We start from the raw sequence: 21,534 nt of genomic DNA, 5'->3' as shown, positions 1-21,534 counted from the left end.
GTTGGTAACAATTATTTGACAGCATATCGAAATGTTGAAATCCCTTCTGTTCACTCCGGACGGATCTTCCGTCCCATCTGTTTCTCTTCCAAGGCCTCCTCGCACGGTGCCCCCTTGGAGACGCTGAGTAAATGACTCTCCTTGCATCTGGTTCCCATTGCACACACAGACGTTTTTAGCTGCAAAGCATTTTGAGTGTCCAGCTGTTTTTTAAACCTCTTCCGGTGACTGGAAGTAACCTTGGTGGAGGTGAGCTGTTCGAGGGGCTACGACTTTCATGTACGCTACCCTCTTAAAAACATAAAAGCATCTACTTAGTTTTTGGACTTGCACATTTTCAGCCTGAAACAATGTCTACTACTCCTTATTTACCAACTTGGCATGATCGTTTTCCTCATGAACTGCTCTACAGGCACGTAAATAGTGAAAAAATGTGTGTGCTTGACATTGAAAGTGATGAAGACTCTCTTAACTTCGGTCCGCAAGAAATTGTTCAGACGTCTATGTGACGTGGCTGCCTTTCCAGCAGCTCCTATATTTTGTTGTTCTACTTCTTCCTTTGATAACTTTGCTGCTGTGAATTGGGAATTTCTCCATTGCGAGACTAATAAAGGTTTTCTTATCTTATCTTATCTTATCTTATCATTACACATCTCCCGAAAAAGTCCAAAGGAACTACGAACAGACAGTGCGAATGACTGGGAAATGTTTTTGGTGTTCATCATTCCAGCCTGTAGCTGTAGAAGTGGCCAGTCTCATGACCACTTTCTCAGGAGTCACATTGTCAATTGTCAACCGACTGAGACGAGACGCCAATCAAACCACATCATCATCCACGGTTTTATTTCCTTTTAAAATAATTCATACAAATGCATACAGTCACAAACATATCTTTCAGGGCTTTTGACCAAAAATAATATTTACTGTAGAATATAGAATATGTATATATGCATGTGTGTGTGTGTGTACTGTATATTGCTACACCTACTACTTAATCATAAAGAGGACAAACAAGTAGGCAACAGTGGACTGTGTGTCACTACCAGGGAAGGAATTTCAAAGTGCTTTTTGTTCAAGAATGACAAAGAGTTTCTCTAAGGTTGCCGTGGAAACAGCAAAGGTGTCAGGCATCTTGTGAGGAATGTGTAGTCCACAGGAATTCCTTGCATGATTCCCAAGGCCCGAGAACGTACACGTTTCAGATTTTGACCCAGCGAAAACCTGGCACTCAGCTAAGGTCAGAGAACGGAATCGGAATCGTTCACGTCAATGTGAAATGTCCATCCCTGGTCGCTACGTTTGCTACCGCGACGTAAAGGAGAACGGGTAGGCAACAGTGAACTGTTTACTACTCAAAATGCTGCATCTGGAGTGGGATCCTGAAAGCACCGTCACGTGGACAAAGTCATAGATTCGAAAATGCAACTTTTCGTCTTCAGCTACGAACGTTTTGCTTCTGTTTTTGTGCTGGAGGGATCTAAAGCTTTCTGGGTGACTTTGCCATCACACACATTTGGTCGAGTCATCAAGCTTAGCTGCCCTGCTTCACCCACAAGCAGTGGTGAAAAAAAACAAATGAATATCATCTGTCCACCCCACGTGATCAAAGTTTTCCTTTCTTGGTTCAAGATTTGCTATGAAAGAGAATTGGCCGTAAAATGGCTGCTTCGATCAAAAATGGGAGATTTGTTTTGTCTTTTCAGGCATCCCTTCAAGAGGCCTTTTAAGGGTCTACTCATTATAACCATGCCAAGTTGCCAAGTTTCATGTTGATAATTCGAAAGTGGCTTTGAGGGCAGATTGTTTTTTTTCCGATCGCGTGCCTACTGAGCCACTTGAGCCTAAATTGGACACTTTGAACCAAAATGTGTGACTTCCGGAGTCTTCAGTCATGCGTTTGTGAAACATTTTTGTGGGTCTACTCATGATAAATGTGCCTACCAAAGTTCATGCGAATTTTCAAATTGGCATGAATGGCCAAAATGTCTCTAAAACGGCAAACTAGCTTTTTCGGGCATGGCTTCTTGAGAATTTTTTTTCCCCCCTACGCCCAACAATAATCACGACAAAGAAACAAAGCAAAGAATTGTAGTCCCACGCATTGTGACGTTTTAGTTGTAAACTCCGATGGAAGTCTTTACACTCGTCTATAGTTGGAACGCTTGACCAAACAAACGTAAAGGACAATAAGCAGAGCACGGGTAGCTCGCTTCAACTGACGCAGGTGAACGCACCCTCAGTGACGATGCCTTGAGGAACCCTGCACTCCCGCTCGCAACGCTGCTTTTTAGACACAGATACAAACCAAGTCACATTGACACAGGCAGGCAGAAAAACACCACCACAATATGCACACGTACGGACACGGAGAGCACATCGGTGGCCAAACGGTACACCTAGTAAGGACCCATCATGAAATGTTAAAGGGAGCGTTGTGCTATCCACTCTGGTGCTTTATCCAAATGCTTCAAAGTAAGGAAGCAAGTTAGGAAGCAGAGGATTTGGATGATTTTTGAAAGAGGCAAACCTTGTGCTGAAGTCCAGAGCTGTATTTGCGGTGGAAGCTCTGGATCACGAAAAATATATAGTAGAGTGAACCCCCATTTATTGCCGGAGCTACGTCGCAGACGCACCTGCCGTAGGTGAAAATCTGCGATATAGGCAGACCATTTAAAAAAAAAATGTAGATAGTTTCACCCCTCCAACAGAGTTAATAGGAGTCAGTCGGCTTATTGAGGGAGTCAACTGGGACAGAGAGAGAAGTTAGTGGCCCCACTTGTGTTGCTTAGGCGTTTAAATTAAGAGTTTTAAACCAGGGTTAGGGCGACAAGTTTAAGTTTCAAGACTGGTTTAGAGGTTCAAAATAATAGGTTATGGTTTGAAGACAGGGTTAGGGTTTTGAAAGAGTTGTTCGGGTTCAAAATTAGGGTTTCAAACGAGATGCATGATTTTAAAGTCGGGGTTCATGCTATGTTTAGGATTTCAAGTTCTGGTTTCAAACAAGTTCACTTTTCAATTTTAATCCAAGATTAATATTTCAATTAGGCGTTCAAAACAGGGCGACTGTTTCAAATTTTGGTTCCAAGCCAGGGTTCGGGTTTTAAACCAGATGTATGATTTCAAAGGAGGGTTTCAAACAAAAGTTGAGCTTTCCAAGTAAGATTTCAAAACCGGTTTATCATTTCAAGTTAAGCTTTCAAATCAGGGTTCAAGTCTTGATGAGGGTTTCAAACAAGGGTTGTGGTTTCAAATGACAGTTTCAGGCCAGGATCGATGTGTTTTATTCTCTAACTGAAAAGCGCATTGTAGAAATAGTTCCACATGCAAAGGCATTATAGCAACGAAGTAAACTGTAAGAACGCTGGACAAAAATGATGCCTATTAAGCGCAGCTTTCCACGCTAGATAAATAGATACGTCCCATATGAAAAATGTGTGACGTAGTGGGGCTGTGGTCGGTGAGCGCGAGATAGCGGGGGCACACTCCACACATTTAATTCTGCTACAGTGCAGATTCTCGGTGCATCGCCCGGCATCGTCCCAACATCACTGACAAAACATTTCAATGCCAAGAGGAGCATTTCGCCACTTGTCTCCTACCGTGCAATCTCTTGGAAATGGCACGCTATGTACAAACGACAGCAAACTACCCAAGCACTTTGAGTTGTAACCAAAGGCCAGGATTCCCAAAGAACTACAAAGAGAAGCACTAAACGGCAGGAAATAAAGTCAATAAGTAGACCAACTGCGGAAACTGAAGTTCCTGAGATGGTGTGCAAAACAGCTGCCCCAGTTTCGGGGTGGCTGGTGAAGGAAAAATCTCGCACAGATGAATGTAGTTCTTTTCCGGCAACTTCCAGCCTCCAGTTTAAAACCGCGATTCCCAACCTATGCGCCTGATATGCCATGAGAGATAATGAGGTGTGGAAATTATACACCTCCCACCCCCCATTTCAATTGTTTATTGACAACATTGATGAAGACATATCAGGGATTTGAGTTAAATACTCCTCCACTAGATGGCACAATAATATTTTTGTGTTCGAGTTTAACATGCCCAGAGAATTTGTGGGTAAAATGTGGTAAATGTTGGTCAACATGATTTCATTATTTTGGTGTATGGTGGTACCTTGGCTTTCAAGTTTAATTTATTCCATGACTTAGCTCATATCTTAATTCACTCGAGTGGTAAATAAACGAATTGGAATGTCATGATTCCAGTCCAGTCCCACCTTAACTCTGTTTTTAAAGAAAGAAAAATCGGTACCCGATGCGTCTACTTTTTGTGACATTTGTGCCATACGATTTTTCTCACATAAAATAATGAGCCGTGGCTCTTTTAAAGGTTGGGAAACATGGTCTAAAAACTGTCCGTTTGTACAACTTACATTCACTTTAGAATCTACTGTTTTGTTGTTGTTGGTTTTTTTTTGCTCCTACGCCCAAGGAATGACGGTGAGGAAAAAAAAAGTAGAGACCGATGGGAAATTTTGGACACGCGACAGTCAAAAAGATTATTCTTCTCTCAGTCGCAGATGAGCTCTTTGCATTTCCTGACCATCACTGTTGTCTTCTTGGCTCTCGTTGGAGTGTCAACAAACGACGTAGTGCCGATGTCCTGTACATTTTGGAATCAGTAGTTATTTACTGGACTTTTACTTCCCGTTGTGCTTTTGGACTACAGCTGCTCATTTGGATGCTGTTCTCTGTCACTCTCTGGTGGCTTGACCGTGTTCTGTCCAGGCGACGGGGTGTGCGGCGGGTGCGCGACTGCCGGCGGGAGGGGGTGCACGACGGGCACTGCGCTGGGCACGATGCCATCCACGGGAGGCGGGAGGCCGCCGGCAGTCATGCTCACAACCCCCGGCGGGTACCTGGCAGGGGGAGAGAGGAATTAGGGTTAGCCCTGTGCTCCCCATGAACTTACTCCTGTTTGGTAAAAGCATGCTATTTTCAAATACAGGTATAGGGTTTGAAGTCTGGGCATCAATAACTGAAATCAAACTTTTGCCATGATTGGTGATGAGTCTTTCACATCGCTCTGTGGGGGACCATGTCTCTGGTCTCAGATGTGTCATTACCTGTAGGCTCCGTTGAGTTCTGGGTGGACGTTGGCCGGTTCGACTGCCGTCCAGTGGTTGTTCTGGGTCAGGAACTCCTTGTTGACGCAGTTCTTCAAACTGTCTGGAATACGACCTGAACATAGATGGAATTGTTTTGGAATGGAACGGTTGGAATTAAAGCTGGCGATCAGGGCAGTCCTGACCTGTAATGGCTCTTCGGATTTCCCTGGCCGCCTCCTCCCGCATTTCCAGCGAGGCCTGTTCACTGTACCAGGCAGCATGAGGGGTGCAGATCAGGTTGGGCGCGTCCTTCAGGGGACCCTGACTGAAACTATAAAGGTAAATACACAATATGAAAGGGGCAACGGTATGAGGTGAAACATTTAGGCTTTATATCTATCTATCCATATATATATTCAATTCAATTGTATTTATAGAGCACTTTCGAACAGCCATCACTGCATACAAAGTGCTGTACATGGAGCAATTTAACATATACAATCAACAGTAAAACAAATCAGTAACAAAGACGGTAGAAAGCACCGAACAGCAAAACCAAGAACAAATCTAAGTCATGCTGAGTCGAATGCCAAAGAATACAAGTGAGTTTTGAGGAGGGATTTGAAGATGGGCAGCGAGGAGGCTTGCCGAATGTTCAGAGGTCATTCCAGAGAGAGGGACCAGCAACAGAAAAGGCTCGATCCCCTCTGAGCCTCAGTTTAGTTCTTGGTACTTCTAATAATGTCTGGTCCGCAGACCTGAGGCCCCGGGCAGGTGTGTAGGGGCGGATGAGCTCAGAGAGGTAAGGTGGCACGAGGTCATTTAGAGATTTGAAAACAAATAAGACGATCTTGAAAACAACTCTAAAATGTATGGGGAGCCAGTGAAGGGATGCCAGAGTAGGAGTTATGTGCTCCCTCTTATGAGTACCAGTCAAGAGGCGGGCAGCGGCATTCTGGACCAGCTGAAGGCGCTTAATGGAGGACTGGCTAGTAAAGGGCATTGCAGTAATCGAGCCGGGATGTGACAAAGGCATGAATTACTGTCTCAAAGTGTTCATGAGAGAGGAGAGGTTTTACTTTGGCCAGCTGTCTAAGGTGAAAGAAGCTGGATTTAACAACGGCACGAATTTGCCGATCAAGTTTGAAATCACTGTCCAAATAAAGGCCCAAGTTTGAGACTGTTGACTTAAGATAAGGAGACCCAAGTCTACAGGATGGGATGTACAAGGGCCACTGGGACCAAACAGTATCACCTCTGTCTTCTTTTCATTGAAATTCAAGAAATGTTGTGCCATCCAGGTTTTGATTTCTTCCAGGCAGGATAGAAGTGGCCTTAACGAGAAGGCGTCTTTTTGCTTAGTGGGACATAGATCTGGCAGTCATCTGCATAGCAGTGGAAGGGAATACCATGTTTCCTTAAGATGGAACCCGATCGGAGCAGATACAGCGAGAACAGCAGAGGCCCCAGAATTGAGCCCTGTGGAACACCACATGACAGGGGAGCAGTGTGTGACTCAGAGCAGCCAAGACTGACACAAAAGGTTCTGTCAGCTAAATAGCACCTAAACCACTCAAGAGCACTACCGCCAATGCCCACCAAGTGCTGCAAACGAGTCAACAGAATACTGTGATCCACTGTATCAAATGCTGCAGTTAAGTCCAATAAAACTAGACACACGTGGTCTCCAGTGTCATTTGCCAGGAGGATGTCATTAGAAATGCGTAACAGGGCTGACTCCGTATATATATATATATATATATATATTCATTCATCTTCCGAACCGCTTCATCCTCACTAGGGTCGCGGGGGGTGCTGGAGCCTATCCCAGCAGTCTTCGGGCAATAGGCGGGGGACACCCTGAACTGGTCGCCAGCCAATCGCAGGGCACACAGACACGAACAACCATCCACGCCCACACTCACACCCAGGGACAATTTAGAGTGAACAATCAGCCTGCCATGCATGTTTTTGGAATGTGGGAGGAAACCCGAGTACACGGAGAAAACCCACGCAGGCCCGGGGAGAACATGCAAACTCCACACAGGGAGGCCGGAGCTGGAATTGAACCCGGTGCCTCTGCACTGTGAAGTCGACATGCTAACCACTGGACTACCGGGCCGCCTTTTTTTTATATATATATACCGTATTTTCACGACTATAAGGCGCCATTAAAAGTCTTAAATTTTCTCCAAAATGGACAGGACGCCTTATGATGCGGAGTGTCTTGTGTATGCGTTGAGTTCCAAAACCTGACTGACAGCCGACACGCTGTTTGTATAGAGAAAAGGCGGAAGTGACTGTGGACAGGCATGCGGCAAAGAAGTCGGCCAATCAGTGAAGGGTGGGCGTGTATGTATACATATATGGAGGGAGAGAGAGAAAAGGCAGACGTGAGTGAGGACAGGCATGCGGCGAAGAAGTCCGCCAATGAGTGAAGGGTGGGCGTGTAAGTGGACGCTAAAGGGACGCCCCAAGCAGGTACCAACACCTGTATAGAGTGTGGCTATGTGCATTGTTGCAAAACAACTTCGGTTTTGGTTTCTAAGAACCCCCGAAAATAAATTCTACAAAGAGACACGCCTACGAAGCTCAGTTCAAACTTCAAGCCATCGGTTATGCTTTTGGCATGCGTGCCCATCTCACAGCAGCGGTGAAAAACCAAGTCAAGCAAATGAACTTTGAGCTTGCCGTTATTCCCGGAGGCTTGACTAAAGAACTCCAACCGCTGGACATCGACATCAATCGGGCGTTCAAAGCAAAGTTGCGACCGGGCGTTCAAAGTAAAGTTGCGAGCGGCATGGGAACAATGGATGATCGATGGCAAACACAACTTTACAAAGAGTGAGAGGCAGCGCTGGGCGAGTTACACCACAATTTGCCAATGGATTGTGGCTGCTTGGACGAACGTGTCTGTTTGCACTGTTGTTCGAGTTTTTGGCAAAGCCGGCATCATTTCTGTGGAGTCACATGGCAATGAGATTGACTGACAACGAGAGGGAACACGGCGTTTTTGATGGATTACCGGTACTTGCACAATTGTTCAATTCTGATACAGAGGATGAGGACTTTGATGGATTTCTGGGTGATGATTGATCGAAAAATGTGAGTACATTGTACAATGGCTAAATAAAATACAACAGAATTCAGTTTTGCTTCCGTTGCCTTTTTAAAAACGTGTTTTTAGCTTGTATCTGTATGTCTTGGCATGCTACCGTATGCTACAAGCTAACGTGTTTTTAGCGTGCGCGCATGCATGCCGTATGTTTAAGCTGGCGTATGTTTTACCACTGTAAAACTGCGCCCAATAATACAGTGCGTTTTGTCTATGTGTCAAATACAGAAATAGCACCCATTAATGAGACTGCGCCCAACCATACGGTGCGCCGAATGGTCGTGAAAATACGGTATATATATATAGAGAGAGAGAGAGAGAGAGAGAGAGAGAATGTAAATGCCTGGTCAAAACACTTGCCAATTGGTGAGCATATTGAAAATAACAACATTATAACTATGACAACCAACCAGAATTTATACCTGAAAGGCTCCGTCTCGTGAACATCCAGGGCAGCGCCGCGTATCCTTCCATCCTTCAGGGCTTGGGCCAGGGCCTTCTCATCCACCAGACCCCCCCTGGCCGTGTTGACCAGGAATGCCCCCTGACGCATCTGGAAAACACAAATGCACACACACACACACACACTGGCATCCACTCCCATTTTTGTTCAAATGAAACTGAAATGAAATCAAGGTCTGGTTCAGCACCTGCTTGACGGTGAAGTCGTTGATGAGGTGGTGGTTGTGTTCATTTAGGCTGCAGTGCAGTGACACACAGTCAGAATGAAAGAGCAGATCCTGCGGGGGATAATTTTGAGATAAATATTCATTTAACCCTTTTATGCATCCTGTAACCTGACAACATAAGATGTCCACTGTAGTAACCACTCTCCGTGAAAGTGTTAATTTCCAAAATATAATAGTAATACATTTCGAGTCAACTTTTGTGCTCTATGCTCTACGCTTGAAATTGTCCATGGCAACAACAAAGGTTAAAAATGCGGAGCGGAGGCCAGCCTTCCCCAGCCGTCAGCACAAGAATGTCTTAATTAAAGTATACCGGTAGTTGTTAGTTTTATCAGCGCAATACAAATTTTTTCCCATAGAAGTGATTGACATAATTCACTATTGGTTTGTAAAAAGTATCGTGTGTGAACCTTTCAATTTGTTGGTTATTCTCTTGTGTTCAAATTGACCAAAAGCATGAACATGCAGGCTGATCTGTTTGTCACTGTTGAAAAATGAATTGAGCATCTCAGTTAGAGTTGGGGAGGGCGGCCGATACTTGATGGTTCGCCCCAGGGTCTGTGAGGAGGTAAAGGCGGCCCAGAATATGACATGATATGTAATAATGCAGTGGAATTACCATACAATATTTACAATGGAAACACGTACAGCTTCATGTGGGAAAATCTGTCAAAATTCATCGAGAGCTCAATGTCAAGGAGTACCTGTAGCGTGGTGACCCTTTGAAGGCCCAGGGATCTCTCCACGCCATCAGCCAAATAGGGATCATAAAAAATGACATTGAAGCCAAATGTTTTGGCTCGCAGGGCTACGGCCTGGCCCACTCGTCCTACACACACACACACACACACCCATGAATACACAGTAGCATGGCAGTACAGTAAGTAGTTAGTGGCGCAAATGACTGGAGTCAGATGACTTCACTGAAGTCAGAATTCAATAGCTGTCTTTATCTTGGGTGCATCCTTTGTGTTGTAAGATTACATTTATTGATCGTGTGTTTTTTTAGCTGTGTTTGAGATGCTCTATTTTGTATGCGGTCCTTAAAAGCACCTGGCTTGTGCACATTCAGTTTGTGTAAAGAGCTGGTGCGCAACTTTCCAGTGTATAACGTCACATCAGTTTGTGCTAGCATGTCATTTTGGCCAGTATGCAAGCTAATACTCTTGCACGTCATGTGAGGGATGATTGTTTGTGTTCAATAATTGAACGACTAAATACATTTGTTTGTATCACAGGTTTACCAATTGTGTGTCCATGCTGGCATTGTTGCTTCATATTTGAATTCAGTGCTTTGCTGCCATCGTGTGGCGTCTATACACAATTGCTACACCTTTTGGGACACATCATTGAATTGCACTCTTCACACATTCACATCTGGGCTCGCCCCATAGCTCCCGCGAACAGCATGTGTTCAATGACTGACCTAGTCCGATGAGTCCCAGTGTCTCCCCTCTGATCCGCGCCGCTCCTGAAGCCACCTCTCGAATCTGCTCCACGCTCTGGACCCGCGTGCCCTCCCGGAGAGCCTGCCGTTGTAGCGTGTAGCGGTGCGTGACGGATGTTGTGACGTGATGGTTTTTTTTCTTTTGTTCGAAGTCAAAAGCCACAAACCTGATGGAGCCATGTGGTGCGCCGGTACAAGGTGAGGATGTGACACAGCGTGGAGTCAGCTGTCTCTTCTACGGAGGCAGCTGGCATGTTACACACGACAATTCCTGTTAGAATAGAGGATGGGAACATTTTAGCAACACCTTAATGGCATCCTGTGCAACCCCCGGTTTAGGTTATTTCAATGGTCCACAAATCGTACGGTATTCTGTATAATTTTTTTTAACTGAATGTCAGACAGCAATGATTTCAAAGTCTACACTAACTTTTGTAGGGGCGAGGTTTCCAACTACATCACCCATGTCCTTCAATGACATCAAAAGTATTTGCGCCAGGATTTGGATTTTCAGTGGTTGATGGATTGTGATGGTTGGTTAAACATGCAGAACTGTTTAATCGTGATCCTACAGGGATGAATTTAAAGTACACATCAAATCAAAAATGTTCTTTGCAATAATATGTTCTTTGCGCCCCCACTAGTCTAAACAGGGTATTCTGATTAATATTGCGTTTGTGGAATATGAACTCAGTAGAAAAATCCATCCGTTTGTATCCGTCTCAATGGGTGCATTTTGCCTTGCACTGCCACTTTGTTGTCCACTAAAAACTGAAAATGATGTCAAAATACCTAAAAGGGCTCAGTTTGCGAACCTCACAAGACCAAATCCAGAAAACAGGCTGGCCATGAAAATAGAACATATTATTGGCTCACTAAAACACAGTCCTAAAGCTGGCTGCTACAAACATCTGATAAGTGTTGGAGCCAACTTTTGGTCTGTTACTGCAGTCTGCAGGTTGTTTGAAAATACAACATCATACTGTTGTCACGGCACCCCTCTGTTACTGCCTCCAAAGACAGCAGAGTGTCATGTTGAAGTCCCCCCCCCCCCACCCCCATTTCTGTGTTGGTGCTGTGACACGAAAAACAAGCAGTGTGAAGGGTTCAAATGGCTCACCAAGTTCGCCTGCAGACTTGATGTCAATATTGTCATAGCCGCTACCGATGCGCACAATGATGCGGAGAGCTTTGAACTTCTCCAGGTCTTCTCTCATCAGAGTGATGGTGTGATACATCAATGCCCCCACAGCTTCATTCAGCACCTGCATACACAGAATGCTTGGATCACCTCAGGACCGTATTTTGTATAGAATATTAAGCATCTGAATGTCTTTTTATGGATAATTATTTGGCTGCGCTGCCTGAATATCGCCATGGAAACATGTAATCGTCAAACATAATCAAATACTGTAGTGTTCCCCTACCTTAATGATAACAGGGACTCATTCAGTAGTACCCCATCAAAAGTTAGGAAAAAAAATCTGTGCCTGACACAATTAACATAAAACTGGGTGAATGTGTCGATCACAATAAGATGCACAAGAAAAAGTCACGAGCTGAAACTAGCTTCAATGCTCAAAACAAAATTCATTGGACATGACTATCAAGGACCTAAAATTAAAAACAAAGTTGGCCATTTTTCTTTGAATCCACAATTTTAAGCAATATTCTGACGAGGGAATTCACTGAAATGAGTCCCAATCGGATGCATTCGAAACCGGGAGCAGAGCTACATGGTGGCCATACCACTACGGCCAACCCACATCTAGAGATTATTTTAGACCTGTTACTTTTCTGCCATTTTCACATGAATGCAATATTCTTAGAAGGGCATAGAGTAAGATTACAAGTGATCTAAAATAATTTGTCTTCATGGTTTCCTAAAGAGGAAAAACAATGCACACAAATCGTAATCTTCCCCAACACAGTCATAATATGAGCAGCAACAAATCCAAGTAAAAAGCAATGTTGAGAATGGTGAAGAATGAAGAGATTTTTGTGTCGATATGATTTTTAGATTTGAATGAACGAGCTATCAATTACAGGATGCAAAATGGTGTCGGCCATCAGTGACAATTGATCATTCTGACTGGCCGTTAGCTAGCAAATCACCAGAAGCAGACTATGAAATAGTACACGAAAACGATCAAAAACATGATAGAAAGAGGCATTATCGAGGAAATTATGTTCAGCAAAACATTACATGTCTGAGTAAACTTGTTCCTGCTTAATTGAGTGTGGCAGGTATTGTTCTGTGTATGTGTGAATTGTATTTCTTTAAACCGTGGCTGTGGATAGTATGATAATGACTTCTCAGTTACAGAGCATGTAATTGTACATGTGTGTGCTTATGGCTAGCCCTCAGTGGGATGATGTCTCACCCACTGACGATTTCTGACTACGCTCCTGTACAAGATATTCAACATAAGCCATCTTAAGTGGCCTGAGCAGGGTCTAAATAAATCTTATGGTTATTTTACGTTTCAAGTATGTGTCATGAAAAAAGTGTGTGTGGGGCCTGCTCATCTGAGTGGTTTTCTCAAGACAAGGAAATGGAAGACGGTGTCAACATTTGATGTTCATTATCTTCCCCAGTCATTGAATTGGCAGGTCTGTGCTGTTTTCACCACAAGTGTTGCCAAGGGTGTCAACAATACGTTCAATTAGCATCTCAAACCAACAGCTTTTTCAGCGACTTAACGAGGGCGCCATCTGTTTTTGCCGTGTTGTGACCTCGTGAGCACGCTAATCGAGAAAGAGAGAGCGAGAGGGAACGAGTACATCTGGCAGTCACCCAGAATGAGACGTAACCCTGCCAGACATTTTCACACCAGCCTGTTGACAACAAGTCGTGTGGTCAGTAGTCATGGTGGTTGAACAACAATCTAGAATTACTCCGGGTACAAGTCTTTGCATAAAATGTAAAATTCACTTATGAATGTTTCTCTGCAAATAGTTGCCTCCCATTGAGTTTTTCCTCCCACGACTTGGCGCTACGCTGTCTGAAGATCCCTTACTTTCAAGGAATGTCAGTACAAAACGGAAGCAGAGCACCGTTTCCAAGTGGCACATACTCAGACGATTGCCAAAGTGGTCCCTAACTACAGGTACGTGGACCAGCTGCAAGCGTATTCACTTGATCAGATGCGGCGGAAATGTCCATGACAGTAGCAGATGAGAGTCCGGTTTTTTCTTCCAAATTAGTTTGGCGATATGAAGTAATTGAAGAATTAAGCAATGGCTGAACACACAGCTAAACGCACAGCTGAATGGCAGCCATATAACATGTAGTTATCTTTTGAAAATGAAGCTATTTTCCTTGCATTGCTTTTGTGTTGGAATCTCCAAAGCGAGGAGAGTAAATGAAGCCATTCTGCAAGTAATGTCCTCAAAAACAGGCAACACAACAGTCCTGTTGAATCATTTCAGTACCATCCAAGTGATGATGTGCAAAGCATGAAAATGCACACAGTCTGCATCCTTAGCATTAGCAATTGTGGTCGATGGCAATATAGAATAACTCCCGACGGTGCATTGGTTCTCTTTATTTAACTCTGGTGCGAGTTGAGATCTGGTCAGTTGTGTCCTCTGCGCGACCTACTAAGACCACTCAATCGCTTACACTTGAAAGGAAAGGGAACAAAGGGCCAGCTAGATGTCAATGAGAACTGTAAAACATTTTTACGGTTTACCCTGAAGGTATAACAGCCTGTGAACACGGCATACAGTATGTACTGTACTTCATTTCTTATCACGCATCAAGGTGAACATTTGGAGGCGTGAAGGATACACAGCGGAGTAAAACTTTGTCTCCTGCAAGCTGGGGTTGATCAAAGGCTAAAATGTTTTGCATGTTGACATACTTCCAGTATTTGCGAAGTAACATTAGATATTCATGCCATATGTGGCCGGTCTCTATTAGAAGGGAAGTACAAAGGATTTGTGGGGGCCACACAATTTTGGGAGACTGCAGCTACTTTGACATCAGCACTTGACCTGAATAAAATCCTTTTCCAATCCGAAAATGGCTGCGTGAAAGGGACTTCTTTCATCGCCAACTAAGCAATGGCTCAATGGGGACTCTGGAGCGTTGTTGGGACTGATCCCGCATCTCAAAAAAAAAAAACATGCGACACAGTTTAACCGCTACCAACGAAGTGTGCAACCACTGGAATAAAGTAGCAATCAATCCTGTCATATTTTGATCATGCGCATTTGTAAGTAGCCATGATGTTGATTACGCATGTGGGATCATAACTTCAAAATTAGGCATACATTTTAAGACATATTCATTCATCCAAAGGGGTTCCATTTTTCATCTTCACCTTGTTATATTATATCGTTATACATTTGCTGCAATGGTGGTGAATAAATCAAAACATCTTTTTTCATTAAATTTTAAATATGCACTTTCTATGTTCATAAAATGTTGGAAGTATTCTCCAGTTACCGTAGTTTTCAGTACCTGTGCTTTAAAACTGGCAATTAAAAAAAAAAAAGAAGTAAAGTTGGGATAATGATCGTGATTTTTATTCATCTTCGTGTTTGAATTAACCAGTTGTGTTTTGCAATCTGGACACAGAAGAGTGGACATCTCTGGATCTGGAAGGTCCAAATATTTGCAGAAATCTCCAAGGATGACACCACAAGTTGCTAACTTGGTTTCAGGTCGCTTAAAGGCTTTGAAAGGTCACAACAACAAAGTCGCTACCTGCGCAACCCCCAAGTAGCCCTCGCTTCTTCACAATGCTCTACCCTCGGTTGTTGTGGTAACGAAAGCCGTCCTCAGCATTTGCATGAGGCACAACTGTACCCCCCCCTCCCCCTCCCTCAAAATCCGTTTTAAATTTTGACCGCGAAGTGTAGACAACTTTTAAGAAGCTTTTTAAAAATGCACGTCTCTCAAGAATCTATGATAACTGGGCTATGCACACACTACTTTGTGCACTGGTAGCACAGACAGCACAGACTTGGTTGCAGCCTTTTTGGGAGCGGTAGAGCATGACCATATTTGCTGATGTATAGTCATCTCAATTGGCATATTTTGGTTTCGGATGGGAGCAAGAATGACAGCAAGTGAAGATATATTTGCAAACTATTGCTTACTTATATTTTTTTTATTTTATAAATATATATATATACAGTATCTCCGGGTGCTCCGGTTTCCTCCCACATTCCAAGAACATGCATGTCAGGCTGATTGGACGCTCTAAATTGTCCCTAGGTGTGGGTGTGGGCGTGGATGGTTGTTCGTCTGTGTGTGCCCTGCGATTGGCTGGCAACTGATTCAGGGTGTCCCCCGCCTACTGCCCGGAGATGGCTGGGATAGGCTCCAGCACCCCCCGCGACCCTAGTGAGGATCAAGCGGTTCGGAAAATGGATGGATGGATGGATGGGTATATACAGTATATATAAATATTTATATCTTTATATATATATATAGTTTATATATATATAGTGGGCGGCCCGGTAGTCCAGTGGTTAGCACGTCGACTTCACAGTGCAGAGGTACCGGGTTCAATTCCAGCTCCGGCCTCCCTGTGTGGAGTTTGCATGTTCTCCCCGGGCCTGCGTGGGTTTTCTCCGGGTACTCCGGTTTCCTCCCACATTCCAAAAAAAAACATGCATGGCAGGCTGATTGAACGCTCTAAATTGTCCCTAGGTGTGAATGTGAGCGTGGATGTTTGTTCGTCTCTGTGTGCCCTGCGATTGGCTGGCAACCGATTCAGGGTGTCCCCCGCCTACTGCCCGAAGACAGCTGGGATAGGCTCCAGCACCCCCCGCGACCCTAGTGAGGATCAAGCGGTTCGGAAAATGGATGGATGGATATATATATATTCTTTATTACCGATTTGTTTTACTGTTTATTGTATATGTTAAATTGCTCTATGTACAGCACTTTGTATGCAGCGATGGCTGTTTGAAAGTGCTCTATAAATACAGTTGACTTGACTATTACGCTGGAATACGAACTTTGTTGACAACCACCAGCGGCTGACAAAAATGTGATTGCAACCCCAGCATTCTTCTTGATACATGTCAGCATTTATAGATTGAAAGAAGGCCCACACTTAGATATTTGTAGCATTTACTGCATCGAGGAACTTTTTTTTTTCTCTTTTGAGTGTGAATGGTCCGACGGTATGTGAATGCACTTCGAATCTCATCGACCGCGAAAGATGTCAATGTTTCATGTCAGGGTCTGGTTATGACCCGTTTGAACCACAAAGGTTGAGTGTATGACAAACAATAATACAAATATTCAGTCACGAGCATCTGCCTGTTACATGGCACCAGTTATCCAATCAGCCCGCAGCACACACAAAAAATCTGTTTCTGTGTTTTAAGATAGCAGTTGCTGAATACAAGTTCATAAGTTGAGACCCAACTGGCCATATACAGATTGTGTTTTATAACAACAGTAGCAACAGTATTTTTAATTCCACCTGTACCACTAAAACAAGACAAGCGGGCAGTCTCCGTTGCCGAAATGTGGAGCGGGTTGTGTGCGCCTCAGTCAGTGGAAGCGAGCTGAATTGACAGCTGTGCTCGATCAAAAAAATAGTACTAGTTAAGTTCGGTGGCTGTTATTGTGGCAAAATACATATCCAGACTTAGATATTTATCTATTTAATTTGTACCGGAAAGTTTTAACCTGAAACGAGTCCCGTCTTCTGTGTGCAGTCTGACGGACGACCACAGAGCTGGAACGCCTTCAACGTATGCGCCGGTATCGTTAAAACACGCACTCGCGCTGGAACCTTTACCAGTACACTTTGAAAAAAAATGGGAGTATTTGTGAGCATATTAGGCCACGCTGTCAAGCCCTGGATAATGTGTCGTTTCTCGTGTGGAGTGCACCACCTTCTCGTGGATCTCCTGTGTGGACTGGGCATCGCAGAAGGCCACGGTGGCGACGTCCTTCAGGATGGGCATCTCCACTGTGCAGTCTCGCCCGTCCAGCAGAGCCACCAGGGGCCGCGGGTGCATGGGTCCGTTCATGATGGGTGGCCTGATGCCTTATAAGACACAACGGTTGCCGTTGTCAAGGGTTGTAACGCATGACACTACTTCATACTTGAACTGTTTCACGCAGCACACACAGCATCCCACATTCAGGTAATTACATGCATGCCAACATCAAGTACAGTAACTTCCCACCATTTCAACGCAGGAAAAATCTGGAGAACAGCAATTTCAGTCACCCCTTTCACACTGCTTTTTATCAGTTTTCCTTCCGCTACTCTGGCCCATTCCAATCCAAGTGAACCTCACTGGTTTTCTCAATCGTAGTTAATCCCACGTCTCGGGATTCCACTGAAGCCGATGTCATGTTTTCCCGACATTGTGACGTCTGCCACACCTGACGTAAACAACTTTCCTCCGGCTTTCCACTGGACGTGTTCCCGGAAAGTCTAAAATGTCTCATGTCCTTCAAATGGAGGACACACAAGTGGAAATTCCTTTGCCTTTAGACGGACGGCTCAAGTTTCCTGCTTAAAGGAGCCTACATTCCGAGAAATTGTTAAAGCGGTGATTTCAATAGTGCCATCCCGCAAACATTCTGAGGAATCAGACTTGTTGGGAGAAGATTTCAAAAAGAGAAGTGATGACTTCCTTCATTCTTGTGGTGTCTTGTGATGTCCTTGAGTGAGAAACGTACGAAACGTCCGTTATGGAATCGTCTACTTTTGACGGCTGCTTTTCCACTACTCCCATGGTAGTTTTACTGTTAAAAATTCAGACTGGGTGACTGCATTTACCGAAGGCGAGGCATTCATTGTACTGAGCATAATTGATATCGTTGGACCATCCTGTACAATTGCAGTTTTTCAAATTCGGTTTTGAGGCTAGGGTTAGGGTTTTATGGCAGTGCGACAGTTTCAAGTTTGGGTTTCAGGGTTGGGTAAGGGTTGCAAATTTGATTTTAATGTCAGGGATGGGTTTTTCAAACAGGACTGTAGGTTTTGACATGAGGCTTTCAAACAACAATTCACGTTTCATGCCAAGAGTAAGGTTTCAGCCTTGGGTTAGGGTTTTAAATGAAGGTTCTAAATTAGTATTTCATGCCAAGGTAAGTGTTCCAAACAAGAATTTGAGTTTCACGATGGGGTTACAGTTTAAAGTCAAGGTTTCGGGGAAGAGAAGTGTTCAAATGACGATTTCAGGCCGGGTTAGTTTCCAAAGGGTATCAAAGTAAGGTTGCAACATGGGGTTAGTTTTAAATTAGGGTTTCAAAACAGGTTCGAGTTTCAAGGGAATTGGCATGTTTGACAAAATGGAGTGTTGAGTGAAGAAGTCGTACACGCCCATGTCCTTGTCACTTGTGATCCAAGGGCGCTAAGTCAATTCTTTCATGATTTTCTTCCAAAAAAATGTGAGTTGTTGTTGTCTTCTCGCAACAGAGCACCAGCTCAGCACAATCTCAGCCTGCTGTGGCTTTCCTATCAGTGACATCGAATTCCAGTATGAAACCTGAACTCATGATCAAGCTGCTCACATTCAACTCTGCTGTGTGGAAGAACATACACATCCTCAGTGGAGAATCAACGAGCATCGCTGAGAGAAGAACTGAACCACCCAAAACCAGCAAGCACACACGTATCGAACTCAAGGCCTGCGAACCAGATCTGGTGCTGCATGTTTTTTGTTTGCTTGTTAAATTGCGGCAAGTTTTCACGAGAGAGAAGAGTGCTGTATGGTAGCTGGTGACTCAACTCACTTCACAAGCAGCGGGTGTTTGGCAAATCAGTAAAACTAGAGGGGGGCACAGTGGTCGACTGGTTACCGCGTCCACCTCACAGTGCGGATGTACAGGATTCGATTCTGGACCCCCTCTTCCTGTGTGGAGTTTGCATGCTCTCCCTGTGCCTGTGTGGGTTTTCTCCGGGTACTCCGGTTTCCTCCCACATTCCAAAAACATGCATGGCAGGTTAATGGAACACTCAAAATTTTCCCTTGGTGTAAGTGCGGATGGTTGTTCGTCCATGTGTGCCCTGCGAGTGGCTGGCCCCCAGTTCAGGGTGTCCCCCGCCTACTGCCCAAAGACAGCTAGGATACGCTCCAAGCACACCCCGCAACCCTTGTGAGGATAAAGCGATCAGAAAATGGATGGATGGATTTTAAATTAGGGTTTGAAACCTGGGTTGGTGTTTGGGAGTAGGTTTAATTGGATAGCTTTACAAATCAAGGTTTCAAGTCTGCATTAAAGTTTCAAGTAAGGGTCGGTGTTTCCAAGTAGGGTTAAATTATAACACATCAAATATAAATTAGGGTCTAAGGTTAGTGTTTTCAGTCAGGCATTTGACACATAGTTAGCATTTCAAGTCAAGTCAGATTTAGGCTTTCAAATGAGGCTTTCAAGGCAGGCTTTGGATTTCAAGTCATATAGCTCATGCTCAGAGAATTGTGCACCAGGTCATCTATTTCCCACGCAATTTAATCTGAGCAGTTTGATGCCTTATTTATCGATTGCTTCTCCCTGAGCCGAAAGTGATGGATGCCATATCCCATGACCTTGGACTCTCTGCCTCCCCGGGGGGGACTAGAGGGGTGGCAAACGCGGTGTTCCCCAGAAGACATCTCGTTAGCATTCTTCTCAGAAGAAGGCGCTGAGCCTTTCCATTCGACTACCGGCGCTACCTTCATTCCCCTTTCTGTTTTCTAGAACAGTCTTTCGCAGCCACCTGTGTGTATGTGCGTGCAGCGAACGTGCGCGCGTGCTTGTTCTTGCTAGCCTTCGTTTTCTGTCGTCGCCCACACACACACACACATACACACACACACACATTCTTGCGAGGCCAGCGCATGATAATGTAGTAGTGTCGGACAAAGACAGGGAGGAAAAACAGAAGCGAGAAGAGGGGACGTTCGCAAACACACACAAACAACACACACACACACACAAATGTACCTAGAGGCATTCCTTTGTTGAGGAGATGTGAGCTTCCCATGGTTTTCACATGTAGAATCCGCTCGGCATATGGCGACGGCTTCCTCGCCTCTCTCTCTCCCAAACGCATTCACATGTGCTACCCCCCACCACTCCTCTCTCTCATAACCCTTCCTTTCTGCCTCCCCACCCCTCCCACTCTTTTTTATCTCCACTACAGTAAATCCCTCCCATTCTGTTTGTGGCAGCGAGGGGGAAGAATGCGAACGAGATGTGTTTTGTACGCGCGTGTGTGTGTGTGTCGTAACCAGTAGAAAAGGGGCAGAGCCACTATTCATCTTTTGTCTCTTGAACCTGGAAAAAAAAAGTTTCGCAATGTCTAGGTATTTGCGAGAGGAGACCAACTTGTTCCTAATTGAAACCTAATTTAACCCTTTGGCGTGTTGGTTTCTGAGCAACAACACTTTGAGAGAAAAGCTAACTTTCGTGTTGAATTAAATAACATCCGAATTTTTTTAATGGTACCTTAATCGAGATTGCCAAATTTGGGTATCCGAGCCGTAACTTGGAGGTCCGTAAAATACTGTAATTTGAAAACCATTATTTTGACTTATTATAAAAAAGTACATACAAATTACTGCGGCAACAAAACAAACATCTAGTACCCTATGACTACTACTGTATTCCTATTACTAGTTTTTATTTGTTGCGTGACTAAGATTAGAAGTCAACTTAATATTTTGTAAAATTATTTCTCTCCATTGAAATTAACAGCAATGCCAGTGAGCCGTTCTAGACAGGAAATTGCTCTGTATTGCGTAAAAATACAAGAAAGGAGAATGAGAAATAATCTGCTTTTAAAAAGTGTTATTACCACAGTAGCAGAGCTGGACCAGGACATAAAATATCAGACCAGGCATTGTTGTCTTAGACCTCATAATTACAATACAATACATGCTGATTTATATAGCGCTTTCACAACAGCGACAGCTGTAACAAAGCGCTTCACAAAACAGTTAACATAAAGTAAAATAATAAACACAACACATAACATAAAACACGGACAGTCGTGCAGTCCTAACCACTTTTCCGTCACACGCTTTGTTGTTTGAAGCAGTTTGATTAGTAGAGAACAACCAACTAGTAGTTGACCAGTAGTCTTGATTATTTTGTCTTAGTAGTCTTCGGACTGGACTCCTTCAAATGAGCATCAAACAGCGGCAACACATTCAGAACGTTACACCCTTGGTCTGAGAAAGAACAAAGAGATCAGAACATATTTCTGCAGTCCTTTACCTTGGTTCCCAGTCAGTTGTAGAATAGATT

General features: G+C 44.1%; 1 protein-coding gene across 1 annotated transcript; it reads right to left on the bottom strand.

The window, feature by feature from the left end:
* Window positions 1-826: 826 nt before the first annotated feature.
* LOC147208584 (C-terminal-binding protein 1) lies at window positions 827-20,369 on the bottom strand. Its single transcript, XM_086137677.1, has 11 exons — window positions 20,230-20,369; window positions 17,181-17,335; window positions 11,434-11,578; window positions 10,481-10,584; window positions 10,293-10,395; window positions 9,571-9,695; window positions 8,828-8,917; window positions 8,600-8,730; window positions 5,266-5,393; window positions 5,081-5,195; window positions 827-4,873 (listed from the first exon to the last, which is right to left on the bottom strand). The coding sequence occupies exons 1-11, from the start codon at window positions 20,336-20,338 to the stop codon at window positions 4,678-4,680; spliced, it is 1,401 nt and encodes a 466-aa protein (XP_085993803.1). The 5' UTR covers window positions 20,339-20,369; the 3' UTR covers window positions 827-4,677.
* Window positions 20,370-21,534: the final 1,165 nt, after the last annotated feature.

Source organism: Hippocampus guttulatus, chromosome 2, assembly GCF_054856545.1.
Source record: "Hippocampus guttulatus isolate MCC_2025c chromosome 2, RoL_Hgut_1.0, whole genome shotgun sequence".
Taxonomy (NCBI): domain Eukaryota; kingdom Metazoa; phylum Chordata; class Actinopteri; order Syngnathiformes; family Syngnathidae; genus Hippocampus; species Hippocampus guttulatus.
The sequence above is the reverse complement of the archived record's forward strand: the minus strand, read 5'-3'. Positions and strand labels throughout refer to the sequence as shown.

Excerpts from the sequence above, each read along its gene's own strand:
- LOC147208584 (XM_086137677.1), bottom strand. The coding sequence starts at position 20,338 with ATGCGTTTGGGAGAGAGAGAGGCGAGGAAGCCGTCGCCATATGCCGAG. Across the intron at positions 5,394-8,599 it reads CACGAGACGGAGCCTTTCAG|TTTCAGTCAGGGTCCCCTGA; the intron begins GTATAAATTCTG and ends TTACCTTTATAG. Across the intron at positions 4,874-5,080 it reads GAACTCAACGGAGCCTACAG|GTACCCGCCGGGGGTTGTGA; the intron begins GTAATGACACAT and ends TCCCCCTGCCAG.